Source organism: Dromaius novaehollandiae, chromosome 23 (genome assembly GCF_036370855.1).
Source record: "Dromaius novaehollandiae isolate bDroNov1 chromosome 23, bDroNov1.hap1, whole genome shotgun sequence".
Taxonomy (NCBI): domain Eukaryota; kingdom Metazoa; phylum Chordata; class Aves; order Casuariiformes; family Dromaiidae; genus Dromaius; species Dromaius novaehollandiae.
In genome coordinates, this window is record NC_088120.1 from 8,608,659 (window position 1) to 8,622,346 (window position 13,688).

Genomic DNA, 13,688 nt, shown 5'->3' on the forward strand with positions numbered 1-13,688 from the left:
ACGATTTCTATTCTTTGCACTTTAAGGGAATCATTTCATTTTATTAGCAGTATCATCAGCTAACTGGGCTCCAAGAGTAGAAGAAAGGATAGAGAACTGCTTTCCAAGAGAAGCTGGAGTGACCCAACAACAAGGGCTATAGATAAGCTTCCCTTTCTCCGAGCCAAACGCCTGTAAGCAATAGGTCTAAAAACCGAAGAGGGCGAAGCATACCATGAGGCTTCCTGCTCCATGGTCCCTTCTTGTGAGAGCCATGGACAGACTTTTGTTGCTCTTACTTTTAACCTTGATGTAGTAAAGCACATCTCCAAAAAACTTTGGGTCACCATGCTCAGGTCCCACTTTTGCCCTGGAGGAGAAGTTACCTTGTTGTGCTCAGCCTGGGCTCTCATCGTCTCCGTCTTGGTAGGCGAGGAGGAGGCCTCCAGTTCGGACAAGGTTCGTTCCTTCGACTCCAGCCACTTCAGCATCGAACTTGCCTCCTCCTGCACTTCTTGCATCTTCTCCAGCATGGCCGAGAGCTGCTGCTGGCGTTCCCGCAGCGCCGCACCAAGGCCCTCGTACTGCTGGTTCACGTCCGACACGTCGCACTGGATTTCCGTCAGATCTAATGGCAAAAACAACAGCCTGAGATGAGGCACGCGGCCTGCGTTGCCGCTTGTAACCCGGATGAGCAGGTACTAACCCAGCCCCGGGCGGCTGCGGGCTGCCGAGCCCGACGGCCGTGTCCCGTTCTCCTGTCTGCCGAGACCGGCAGTGCCGGGCTGTCGCCACCCGCCATGCCGCGGGGGCTCTTCCGCTTGCACCACGTACAGACACCGACAGCTTGCAAGCAAAGCAAGTGCCTTCACGTGCGTGAGACTGATGCAAGCTGAGCCCCGCTTTTCCCGTGTCAGTGCTAATACAGTGTTAAATAATTTGACACCAAAATATAAAGGCATTTTAATGCATCTATTATTTCGTTGAACCGGTGACCTAACAGCAGATAACGGGCAATAATTAAAACTGCACTTCAGATTGAAGGGCTGGATGGTGTTATAATCCCTTAGAACCAATAAATGTAATTGCAGGCCTTAAAATGCGTGCTCATTTATCAGCTCTGAACACCGTCTGATGGGGCGCCAACGTGTTGTCCCTCCCCAAAGCTGCCTCCCGTCCTGCCCATCTCCGTCCTTCAGCCTGACCTAGGTCCTCGTCACGGCCACCCGCCCGCCCCACACCGCGGCTCCGGCTGCCGCACGGCGCTGCTGGGAGCTCGGCAGCCCCTCTGCAGGCTCCTGTTCCTCGCTATGGGATGCCGGTGCCTCACCGCGGCCTCTCTCACGGACGCAAACGCACACTGCTGCCACGGGGCACGGACGAGACAGACAGGGACGCAGCGGCGCGGCTCTACGCGGCACAGCGGGGACGGCGGTCTCACCTTTGCAGGTGTGGTATCCGTTCACGCTGCCTACCGACCCTCCCAGCGCGGGCAGCACAGAACCTGAGCAGAGGGACGGGGACGGACAGAAGGACAAGACAGACGCGTTAGGAGTGCAGACAGCGAGCGATGAACATCGGCGCTCAGCTCCAAGCAAGCGCTGGCCGCTGTGCGAGGCCGACGCGACCCCGAGCGTGAGCCCGTTGCACAGCACGGGACAGCAGAGCCCTCCACGACACGGACCACACGGCACCAAGCGGACACACACCACACACGTTTTGGTTTCGAGCCCCCTTTTTTTTTCCCTTCTCCCCACGCCCCCAACGCCCTCGCTGTCCTGGAGGTGCCCCTGCCCTGCCATACAAGGAGGAGCCGGACATGGAGGAGCTGGATGCACCCTGCAACCAGGCCCCTCTCCCGACAGATCAGCCGGAGGCCGGGCTGGAGCCGGCTCTGCAAGGACAGCCAGGCTGGCGGCCGCCGGCCACCTCTGCCCTCCACAGGGCCACCACGGAAGAGCCACGAGCCTAAGAGCGACTTTGTGAATTATAACGTCATGGGAGACTGCTGAGGCCTTATCGCACCCTCACCAAAGAGATTAACTCTTCCAAAGAGATCAACTCCCCCATATTTTCTTTTCTTACGGCATGAAGCTATTTAAGCATGCCTTGGTGCACGGGCACGTTCTCGTTGCAAAGAGGCTCTGGGGATGATGCATCAGAGCAGCGTCTTCTTTGGGACCCACTCCAGATGCCTCAGTTACATCCACAGTCAAAACAGGATTCTTCAGAAACATTATTGAGCAAGTTTCTCACTTTGAAACCACGCAGAAACAATTACCGCTCATTTTAAAGCTCTCAGACTCGTAAGGGATTGCAGCTTCCAAATGTCACCCCAGGTTTGTTAAGAGGAAGGTTTGCCCTGCACGGGGAGGAACGTGGCAGCTCTCTGCGCTGGTCACATCACATAAAACATCACATAACACATCTGAAGGGCAGCTGAACTCCAAATGAAAACTCCCATGAAAGTTTTGGTCTGGCAGCAGGCAAATACTAATGTGGAATTTAGCAAAGATATTGGCTTAACCACCCCAAATCTTGGAATCGTTAATGAGAGCAGAATGACAAGATATTCAGCATCATCTCTGAAAGAGGAGCTCGGGCTCTGCTCGCTGCCGCTGCGTGCCAGCTACCAGCTCCCTCGTACGCCCGGCCGCACGCTCTGTCCCCGTGCTCCTTGGAGGTTTCCCAGTGAGCTGCTAATCAAGTTAACCCCGACAAACATATCTAGACCGTAAATTCTCATTTAGTACAGCTTTTGCCCTAAATGCCCATCAACGATGAGAGTCCAGGGACTCGTTCGCATGAGTTGGACGATATCTTTTGGGCTGTTTGATCCAGATATAAAACCCAAAGACCGGAGTTTGATTAAAACATCTCAGGTCTCAGGATGCTGAAGCTCATCATCGGCAGAAAACATGAGAGCCACATCCGAACCGCTTCCACCATCTCCGTGCAGCGCCGAGAGCCCAGATGTACGAGCTACTGCAGCGTGAGGCTGCTGTACTGCGGCCAAGAGCAATAAAGGTCCGCACACTTGGCCCGTGGTGAACACAGGGTAATGCGGTGCTCACGGCGCTACAGAAGGTTGAGGACATTGTGCTACCTGGCACTGGTGGGCCATGGGACTCAGGCCACCGCCAACCCCTTGAAGTTTGTTGAAAAGGGAAAATAACCCCATTTTCTGCTTGATGCAGGCACGTTCACAGAGCAGGGACAGCAAGCAGACCACGAAGGAAAGAGGGTCCGCACCAGGAGCAGCATCTCCAGGAGAGCAGGGCTGCCACTCACCTGTCTTGGCCTGGCTCTCGGGGGCCGTGATCTCCACTATCAAGCTCTCTAGGGCAGCCCCTTTGCGACTGATCTCCTCCACCTGGGCCCCCTTCCCTGTCCATTCCTCCAGCAGGACCTATTAGGGGGAAAAAAATAAGCCTGGGATCAGAGCCTGTGCCCCCCCCGCAGCCCCATCGCGGGGAGAACCCAGTGCCGTGGCACCGGGCTGCAGCCCGCAGCCGCCGACGAGGACACGCTGCTGCGGCGCAAGCCGGCTGCACGGAGAAAGTGGGTGTCTCTGCATTTATTTTTGTCCAAGGGAATCAAACAGCAAAACGCTGTTCCCTAACTAGCGGGTCTGGCACAGGAAATGTTACTTTCCCTCCTACTGTTTCTGGGACCTCCCTCCCACTCCAGATGCAACCCGGCCTCACACGAGCTCAGTCCCCACAGCTTTCCGTGCCGTCCCCGGGTTAATCGGAGGCTGGCTGCCTTTCTCTCTCGGATGCGGCGGCCTCCAGGTGACTCAACAGGATGCTGTGCTCCCTCTGAGTCAAACCCTTGACAGATCCTGATTTAAAGCATCGCTGGTGCCGGAGAGGAACGGGGGCTCAAATGACAGCAGGCGGCCTTTGATGTCTAGCGAGGAGAAGCGCACAGCAAAAATGAGTGTACGCCGGACTCCCACTCCCGAATTCCTCCCCAGGCAGGCAGGGAGGAGGGAAGGGAAATCGGATTGCTGGGGAAAAAAACGAAGAGCCTCCATATGTTCCAAGTGAGCTGCTGCAAGTCGGGAGCAAACGGGGATACCGAGCTGCCGGTGCCCGGACCTGCGTGCTTTCCCTTCAAACTGCTGCAGCCCGGGAGCGGTGGGATGACAGCGGGCATAAACGCGCCCGCGGGACCCCATCCCGGGAGCCACGGCACGCTCCGGGCATCTCCCCTCCGCTCGCTGACTGCCCAGCGCGGCGCCGCAGCCGCTGCCCACCTGGAGCTGCCGCATGCGCTTCTGCAGCTCCCGGGTGCCCAGGGAGGTCTCGGCGGACGGCACGTTCCCTTCGCTCTCCTTCAGCCACTTCCTCACGCCTCCGACCAACTTTCGGAAATCGTCCAGTTGCTCCTGGCAGGCTGACGCATCCTTTTCTCTAAGAGTGAAAAGGTTTTGGAGACTTAGAGCTCGTGCTTGGCGTTGCAATTACCACGGCTTGAATGCAGCACAGTTGTGTCTCCAAGAGCCTCTTTTTTCCCCCCGCCACGAGTTGCTGCTTAGCAACGTTGCGCTCGGTGCCAGCCGAAACGGGGCGCGAGCTGCAGCCTGCCCCTCGGCCCGGCAGCTGCCCACCCCGGCGTGGATGCACCGGCGGGCAACGCGGGGTGCTGCTCCCATGCAACCAGGTCGGACAGGAGGCGGAAAAATCGCTCCAACCCGCTGCCTGCGCTGCACTGGGCTCTCTGCACCGGCAAACGCAGCTTTCGGGAAGACTGGGAACACCAGCGAGCTCCGGCCTGACTGCCGGCCAGCCCCCAGCCGTGCCACCACGGCTGGCTCCAGCTGAGGATGCTCCTAAGGGATCCTCTTTAACCCCACTTTACAGGGAGCCTGCGGAGAGTCCGCTCTGCTCCGTCAGCACCCGGAGCGTGCAGCCGGGGCCGGCTCCTGCTCAGCATCAGCACCCCGCTCCGCTCGAGCACGACGCTCCCTGCTCTCGGAGCGGCGTGTGGCAGCCCACACGCTCGGGAAAACATGAATGCCGGCTCCTGCGGCACCAGGAATTTTTCACAACGCCCCCAGCCAGGCTTTTTTTAAAGCGCCCGTTGGAGAGAGCTGCGCTGCGTCTCCCGGCGTGGGAGGAGGGAGGCAGGAAAAGTTTGCTCGTGCCCCCCCATGGAAAGGAAATCTCCGGAGGGAGGGCAGGGCGAAGCCGCCCCAGCCCGGGGCGCACGGGGTGCTGGGACTCACCTCTCCTTCACCACCTTCTGCAGCTGCAGGAAGTCTTTCTTCAGGCTCTGCACCTTCTCCTGCTGCTGGCAGGCGCCCGGGGGGAAGCCGGAGGAGCCCAGCTCGGCCGCCAGCTGCTCCAGGGTGTCCAGGTCCTCCTGGTGCTGCCTCATCTCCGAATTCAGCTCCTGCCAAGAGCAAAGGACGATGCCAACCTTGCTCCCGCCACCAGACTGGGTCAAAGGGGGAAGCGAGGGGATGAACCAGGCAGCGCTGGATCCCGGCGAGCCGGAGAGACCCTCTGTAGGCAGCACAGGGAATTACACCAGCGCCGAACGGGTGGACGCGGCTCCATCCCGCTTTCTTCTGAAGCTCTGGCTCAGCCCAGCCTTTCCCTGGAGCAAGTCCTACCTTCCCCTGCCCCTGCCCCGGGGCCAGTTTAAGTCTCTCAGAGGCCACGCAGTGAACTGAGCAGGGGGCTTAGTCCAGACCGAATCGAATCCAACCAAAGCACAGATGTTCAGTTTTAGGCCAGCTTACAGCATTTCTGAGGCTGTGGCCAAACCACCCCCAGCAGAAGAGCACTTGTAGGAAGCCTGTGGAAGAGCCCAGTGCAGCTACGGCCGAACATTAGGAATCACAGCATCTCTAAGGGCTTCGGCATATCCACCACTGCGCTCACCGCCCCAGCTGCCAATGCTTGGGCATTTGGCTGTATTAACCTGTGCAGTTTTTAGCTGGTAAGGCCTTGCTATATTTGGTCTGGCCCCTGAGAGATGGGCTAGAGATCCCTCCACTAGATTAGCCTGGCTCCAGGGAAATGCCATTCCCATCTCTCACTGCTGGAAACAATTTCAACTGCTCCACTCTCCCTCCCTTCCTCAAGCAAACAGCTAGCACGGTTCCTGCAGATCCTGACCATCTCGGAGCGAACCGGGGGCTGTTTATCCAGGAACAAATCATTGCAAAAGGGCACTTCCTAGAAACCCTACACAGCTGGAGTCTCCTCCCTTCTTCGGGCAGGAGACCCCCATCTCACCTGGATGTGCTGGGAGAAGTGAGCAATGTCACGGTCCGGCTGGTTCCCCGATGCCAACATCCGAGCTCGGCTCTCCGTGAACTGCTGCAACTTCTCCGAGAGCTGCTCGTACTGCTCGACCTTGGGGAGGAGGCCTTTGAGCGCATCCTCCTTCTCCCGCTGCTGCTGGCACAGCCTGCCAAAATGCTCTGTCACCTCTGCCAGCTTCCTCTGCAGGGCAGAGGCCGTGGTGCTGTCTGCTGTCTCCATGAACCGCGTCACCATCTCGCGGGTGGCTTCCAGGCAGCTCTTCTGCCTGGCGATGTCCTGCTTCAGCTTCTGTTTTAAACACACACACAGAAGATGCCATTTTAGGAAGGCACTTAAGCAAAAGCGAACGAGTATGAAGAGGCTGGACAGCCCTTCGGAACAACAACAGGCATTTCTAGATGACCGGGATCATGCAAGAACAGTCTTCAATCCTAGGTCTTCTCTTTCCTCTCTTATCTCCCCAATCTGACTTGCCTTTCCCCAGTGCCTGATATCTAAGCTTGTTGCTAGTCAAGGAGGAAGGGAGATTTTCAACAGTTCTGTGTCCTGGCTCAAAGAAACAAAGGGGCCTGTTCATGTCCCTTTTGGGGAGGTTTTGTGCATTCAGAATACTTTAACTAAACCCAGGCAACTATTTGCACAGCTCAGAAACCAGAGACAGACACAGCTACTCGAGGCAAGATGGTGAAGTGACCGTCCTTACCGCGTTTGTGGCAAGCGAGTCCTGGATGGAGGCAGAGGAGAGAGCAGTCGGCTGCTCTCCCTCCAGGCTCTTCTCGATCTCAGCCACGGACTGGAGGAGACTTTCCAGGCTCTCCTGGACACTTTGGGACTGGGCGATGGACTTCTGCAGCAGATCGGAGCGCTCTGCCATCTGCTGCGAAAGGCTCTGGAAATGGCTCACGATGGCACCTGGAGAGGTCAGTGCAAAATAAGATAGATGTCAGAGAGGTCTTGAGCTTCTCACCTGGCATTCGGAGAGCAGTAAGGACCCCCTCACCCGTGGGGTTTGGAGCTGCAGCAACGCCTGCCAAACTCTGCCAGTGAATCCCCATCTCCAAACTGAGCAACAAGACAGTAAACAAGAACCCGAAGGGTCAAAGTGGGGCAAAGCCCTCCTGGCATGCACATGTACGCGCAAGCCCTGAAGACACATCGCTGCACCTGCCCCAGCGCCTGCATCTTTGCCCCATCTTCCCCCAAACGTGGGAGACTTGCTCTTTCCTCCCTCGCTGGTTTGTTTTCGCTTTCTCCCCAGCCATTCATGCTAATACAGATGGCTGCTTCGCTTTGTACCTGTGGTTTCCTGGATGTGTCCATGGTCAGGGGCTGGCTCTCCTTGTATCTCCAGCAGTGAACGAGCTGCTTTCTGGAGCTTCTCCACCGGCACCTGGTGCTCAGCCAGGTTTCCTTGCAGCTGCTGCTTTGACACAAGACAAGATCAAAGTTGGCAGTCAGTCACACCCGAGAGACCTTCGCCCACTGGGAGCACAGTGCTCCACATCAACCCTCCTGAGGTTGCTGCCCAGGGACTTCCTGAGCCCGCAGGTACATCTTTGCACTCGGCCAGCAAAAAAAGCGAACAGATCAAGTCTCTTCATTGCTGCTGACTTCTAACACTGCTTCTGCTCAGAGCAGAGGCTGAATCCCTGTACGCACTCCAACCCTCCCCCAGAAGATCACCCAGAGATCACATACCTTAGCACTAGTGAGCTGCTTTTGCAGAACGGCAGGGTCTGAAGAAACTGTCTCCGAGAGGAGTTTCCCAACTGCTGCTTCGCTCTCCTGCAGCCATGTCCGGAGAGACTCTGCCACCTCCTGGAACTGCTGGTAGTGATCCAGCAAGGTGTTGAGGTGGGAGCCAAGCTTGGTGCACTGCAAAGGAGCAATAAGACGTGATGTAAGGACACACACGAGCACAGAACAACCTGGGTGCCTCTGGAGAAATCAGAGAAATCATTGGGGGGGTGGGGGGGAAACCAATCTTGCCATGTGTTAGAGGAATTATAAAAGACAGCATGCAGACCAACACCAAGAGAGAGTTATTCCAACACAAGCCCTGGAAGAAGATGGTCCTTGTCCTACAGTCTGCGTATGTGCTAAAAGCACATACCAGGAAATTCTGCTACCATTAGTTGTTTTGCATGGACAGGAAGAAAACAGCATCCAGGGTTTAACTCCCGGCCTTGCAAAGCCCTTCCCGTACCTTGGAGTGCAGCGTGGTGTATCGCTGCGTCGCGTCCTCCAACTTGCTCTTGACCACGCTTCCGGACGTCAGCGGCTGGGCCCCTCCGTCCTTGGCAGCTCCCTCCGCGTCCAGCACCTTCTGACCCGACATGGTAACGAACCGCAGGTCGCCTTTGTGGGAGATGACGTCTTCCGAGAAGCTTCCCTGCCGGAGCAGCAGCTGCCGGAGAGACGCCGGGTCGCTGTCCCCTTTGTACATCCCTTCCAGCTCCTGCTCCGCTTGCTTCAGCCAGGTCTCAAACTCTCCATGGTCCCGCAAGAACTTCTGCAGCTCATCCCGCAGCACCTGCACTTGCTTCAGCTGCATCTCCGACTGCGAGAGCGAAGCCGCGTACTGGTCCTTCAGCTCCGCCAGCCGGCCCTGGAGCGTGTCCCGCTCCTCCGGCGTGAGGTTGTGGCCCTGCTTGTCCAGGAAAGCCTGAGCCGCCTGCGTCGCCAGGATGATGTCCTGCTGCTGGGACAGCAGCTCCCGGTGCTGCGCCTGACACACACAAACGAGCACACGTGAGTCCCACCGCCGAGCGCCTCTGCCCACCGGCACCTCGCCGCGGACGCAGCCTCCAGGAGGCCAGAGAGCGACTTCCCAGGAGCTCCCGACTCCACACGGAGTTTGAGACTGCTTTGGATAACTGCTCTGGAGGACAGACCCATCTAACATCCCGCTCCGCTCCCAGCTTGGTCAGCGGCCAGGGGCAGGCTCGGTGCGTCCGGCAGCCCTAAAACCTGCTCTAGCGCTGACAGGCAGGCAGAAAGTTTTAAGAGGGATCAGGTGTCAGTGCTGACCTTCAGCCTCTCGTACTGCTCGTCCAGGTCCTCGGCAGCGCTGTCGGCTCCCGCGACGCGGCCATCGAGCGCGTCCTGAGCAGCCCTGCCCGCCCGCGCTCCCGGCGCTTGCTCGACGAGGTGCAGCCTGTACTCCGGGAGCCCTCCCTTCTGCTCCAGCGATGCCACCCAGTTCAGAAGGGAATCGATCTTATTCCTGTTCTCCTCCAGCTCTTTGGCAGCTTTCACCTGAAAACGCAAAGGCTCCAGATGAGAAGGATCTACGTTATGCATGTTCAAACTGTCGAATGGGGAAGGGAGACAAACGTGAACAGAAGAAAAACCCTCATCTCTTTTCCAGCTACAGCAGCCACCAGAGACTCTCACAGACCTTCAAAACGCTTTGAAAGCCCTTTGAAGGGGGGGAAGGTACAAAGAAGCTGTGAATTAACGGTTACAGCTCAGCCTCTCATTTATGGTGCTCTTCTCACCCTGACACAATCCCAGCGTCACAGACGAGACCCCCCCGCCCGCAGGGCTCGGACGCGGGAGCGAGCTCGCAGGCGTACGCACGAGCCTCCGCTTCCCCTCCAGGGCACGGAGCTGCCTGATGCTCCTGCTCACGGTAAAGGCCTAGAGGCAGGGCAAGATGTTTTTACTGCCCCATTTCCTCCACAACCAGATCGTCTGGGCCTGCAGCTCTCACGGCATTTCCCCAGCGAGCACGTCAGTGCCTCACCTCACCCAGGGGACAGACACGGAGGAAAAGCAAATTGTTTCATGCCCCAGTGCCCAGCACAGGAACGCCAGGGCCCTGAATTGATAGGTTTCCACCACTGCCCCCACTGTCCCTCTCAGTCCCAGGGGTCACAGCTCTTTGCGTGTTACCTTTTCGGTCTCCTGCTGCACCGCAGCAGTCACGGCGCTCTCCAGCTCCTTCTGGGCCACGTCCGTTCTCTCCTGCAGGGACTGGTACTGCTCCTTGGCACGCTGCAGCTTCTCGCGCAGCGCTGCCAGCTCCCCGGGCTCCATCTTCGCCTTGTTCTCCTCCAGGAACTGCTCGGTGGCTTTCAGGACGCTGGCGAAGGAGGCTGCCCGGGTGTGCATGCTCCTCTGCAGCTCCTAGGCGCGAGGGGAAGGTGCGGTCAGGCTCTGCGCTCCCTGGGGAGGCAGCACCCAACCTCTCCTCCTTCCCGCCTCTGTTTCAAAGCACCGACCTTAACGTTGCTTTGCCTTTGCTGCAACGCGGACAGGTCGCCTTCGCCGGCTGCCCTCGGCTGCTCCACCAGCGCGTCCTCCGCCTCGCTCAGCCAGGCGCACAGCTCCTCCAGGTTCTGCGCGCGGGCTGCCTGCTGCTGCTGCAGCGTCTGCGCTCGAGAGGGGAGGGAAGGGGAGAGGAGGCAGTTAGCACCGGTGCTGCCCCCCTCCAGGCACGCACGGCGCTGAAAAGCAAGGCAAGAGGTTACAGCCGGAGCACCTTCCTGAAGGCGAGGATGCAGCACAGAAAACGGCTTTTGCAGCTCTCCACGTGCTCTCTCTCCCTCCGAGATTTGCATACTGCAGAAACGTGGCTGAGGGTCCAGGGTCACTGCCTGACAGCAGTGCCGGGGGCTCCATGTGGAGCCACGCTCCAACTCGTGCTCTTGGGAGCACTTACCAAAACTGTCTCTGCCTTTTCCATGCAACCTTAAGAGCATTAAAACTGCACCAGAGACTCAGCTAACGAGAGCTGGCATCAGGCAGCACCACTGCGGAGCCCTGAGCAACCCACGGCAGGTTTGGTTTTGACACTGGTGTTGGAGAGGGAGCCTAGGAGAGAGAAAGCGTTTCTGTAGCTGATCCGGCTCCTACATTTTGCTGCCAGTGCACAACACAGAAGCGCCTGTTTGAGCAATTGAGCATGATGTGACCTGAGAGTCCCTGCAACATTTCTGTTCCCTTCCCCAGGGGAAATGAACATGTCTGAGTTTCCCTGGGCATTCCAGCAAGGTGATGTACAAACTTGTGCAAAACATTGTGCTTGTTTCTCTCAGTCATAAGATAAATGATAGAAGCAATTTGAAAGAGCCTTCTTAAGAGCTCTTCAGCTGCAAAGCGAGTTCTTCCTGGGTTAGGAGGGGCGCACACTGAATCTGAAAAAGCAAAGCAAACTGGTTAATACACACACACTCCAGATGGACAGGCAAGAGTTACAGAGAGCAACTGTTAATAAAAAACCACATTAATACTGTCTTGAATAAGAAGATCCATGCAGTGATATGTGCTGCAGGAATACAGCAGTTGGGGGCAGTTGCTGGCTGCCTTGATACGTCATCGGCAGCTGTTTCTTTTGGGTCAGCAAAACCTGACTTGTGCAGTGAAAATAAGACGTTAAAGCCGCCAGCTGTCTGGGGTGCCAGCTGTGCACAGGGACTTTCTGGCGGGGCTATCGCCGACTAGGGTGTCTTCCACTACCCCAAAGCAGCTTGGTGTTTGGAGAAGGGACTGCCCAACCGTGCTACCCAGACCCCGGAGAGGGCCTGATCTTTCGGGAGGAAAGCAGCTTGCTGCCTGGGAGTTGCATGGGAGGAGGAAGAAAGACTTTAGAGGAAGCTCATGATGTGCAACGGGAAGTCTCAAACTGCGAGTGGCATGCACGTGTAATCCCAAAAACGAGGCGTCCCAGCGCACGTTCCTGTGGCCGGAAAGTGCCTCAGCGAACAAACTGCAGCCAGGAAGCAGATGTCCCACAACCTTCACCTGATCCGTCCGCTCCGCTTGCTGCAGACAGACCTGCAGGACCTCCACCTGCGCAGTCACGCGCTCGGACAGGTCCCGGAAAGCCTTCTGCAGCTCATTGAGCAGCCTCAGCAGCTGCCTGCTCTGCTGAGGGGTCAAGTCCTGGGCGTGCTCCGAGATAAGGAACTGAATGTCGAAGGCGGTGGCATCGAGCTGAGATTTGGTGTCAGCAAGGGGCTCTTTCAGCTCCTGAATGGAAGAGAAACGGCCCGTCAGGCAAAATTACTCTCCATGGCCAGCACTTTCCTACGCTGCTGGCTTCAGATGAGATACACAAACAGGATTTACTGCTACACAGGCAGCAGTATCCCTCGAAAAAAGTGCTTTGCCACCAGAACAATATATTCCAGGAACCCAAACAAACCCTACCTGAAGCACGCTCAGTGCTGATGTACCAGTGTCTCACAACATCATTTTTCTAATGCTCCTCTAAACCGGGCCCCCAGCGTCGTACCAAGAGGTTGCTCAGACCTGGTGCATAAAGCTGCCCTGTCTAGGTGGGCCTGGTGACGCCCTGAAGACGGATCCAGACACGGAGCTGCCAGTGGCTACCAGAAGCCCGGGATAGTCCATGACGACTACACATGGTACCACCGACTCCCAAAGCCTTCAACCCCCTGATTTCAAAGCCAAGGTGCTGCTGACAAAGAGGAGCCGCTGGACTGATCGAATCTTGTGAGCTATCGCCAAGAGATGAAGAAACATGGATGGGCCAAGGGGCAGGGAAGGAGCCAGGGCTCCTTATAAAGGTGATGGAGACTGGGAGGTGTGAGGGGAGGAGGCTCTCGGAGCCTCCACATGGGAAGCAACTCTCTCCCTCCATGTGAATCCCTCCCAGTCGCTCAGGCTCCACTGCACATCTGCATTTGAACATGTTCCCCAAAGGGCCAAAGCAGATGTTTTATGTATCGTGGAAACAAATTATTGTGGAGCAAATACAATACTGTAACTCCTCCTGCAACAAGGGATAAAGACCAAACCACCAAGACTTTAGGAGGGAAGCGGGATTAAAAGCTTCTCCTCCCTGCAGAGGACGGCAACTTCATCAGCCAGGATTAGGGGCGTTGCCATGGCTACCTTGTAGTGTTGGAGGCAGCGATTCAAGCTGTTTGCATCAGTTGCGCGGTGGTAATCACTGCTGTCCAGCGCCTGGGCGGTACCAGAGACCCAGCTCAGCAGCTCTTGTAGCTTGCCCTGGAGATTCTCATGATGTGCCATGATTTTAGCCTTAAATGAAGCAGAAGTGTGTACCGTCTCAATAAGGAGCAGATCACTCCGGGAAACAAGCACGGGGACCCTCATGGGGTGGTGGGCCCGACCGATGGGAAGGACAGCTGTGAGCTCTACCTTTTCGGTTTCTGCTGCTCCACGAAGGTTTAGCAGCCGGGACTCCAGGACATCACTCGCAGAGCTCAGGGACTTCTGAAGGTTCTTGGCATCCTTCTCCAAAGCTTTCAGTAATTGTTCAGGGACTTCTTCAGGCGGGTTGGCCACAATCCGCTTCACAGCGTCCAACTCCTGATTCACTGGAAAGCTCAGCTCCTTCAGCTCAGCGTCCAGGGCCTGAGGCAAGACAGCACCGTTAAGTCTAAGATGCAGCAATTTCTCCTCCCCACTGCCAAAACTGACAGTACAGCAAAG

The 13,688-nt window shown here is 57.0% G+C and overlaps 1 protein-coding gene across 26 annotated transcripts in view; it reads right to left on the bottom strand.

Moving 5' to 3' along the window:
* Window positions 1–13,688, bottom strand: part of MACF1 (microtubule actin crosslinking factor 1) — a 138,849-nt gene that overhangs the window by 60,261 nt on the left and 64,900 nt on the right. For 20 of the 26 annotated variants that reach the window (XM_064525143.1, XM_064525132.1, XM_064525142.1 and 17 more), the window contains 16 exons: window positions 13,395–13,610; window positions 13,125–13,274; window positions 12,009–12,236; window positions 10,487–10,636; window positions 10,158–10,391; window positions 9,291–9,518; window positions 8,467–8,988; window positions 7,959–8,135; window positions 7,557–7,680; window positions 6,964–7,172; window positions 6,231–6,548; window positions 5,213–5,379; window positions 4,241–4,397; window positions 3,271–3,388; window positions 1,421–1,483; window positions 366–607 (listed from right to left, as the gene is read on the bottom strand). In XM_064525143.1, coding sequence (XP_064381213.1) covers window positions 366–607; window positions 1,421–1,483; window positions 3,271–3,388; window positions 4,241–4,397; window positions 5,213–5,379; window positions 6,231–6,548; window positions 6,964–7,172; window positions 7,557–7,680; window positions 7,959–8,135; window positions 8,467–8,988; window positions 9,291–9,518; window positions 10,158–10,391; window positions 10,487–10,636; window positions 12,009–12,236; window positions 13,125–13,274; window positions 13,395–13,610 — 3,303 coding nt within the window. The remainder of the gene's footprint in view (window positions 1–365; window positions 608–1,420; window positions 1,484–3,270; window positions 3,389–4,240; window positions 4,398–5,212; window positions 5,380–6,230; window positions 6,549–6,963; window positions 7,173–7,556; window positions 7,681–7,958; window positions 8,136–8,466; window positions 8,989–9,290; window positions 9,519–10,157; window positions 10,392–10,486; window positions 10,637–12,008; window positions 12,237–13,124; window positions 13,275–13,394; window positions 13,611–13,688) is intronic. The other 6 variants (XM_026098047.2, XM_064525137.1, XM_064525136.1 and 3 more) reach the window with 3 other exon arrangements.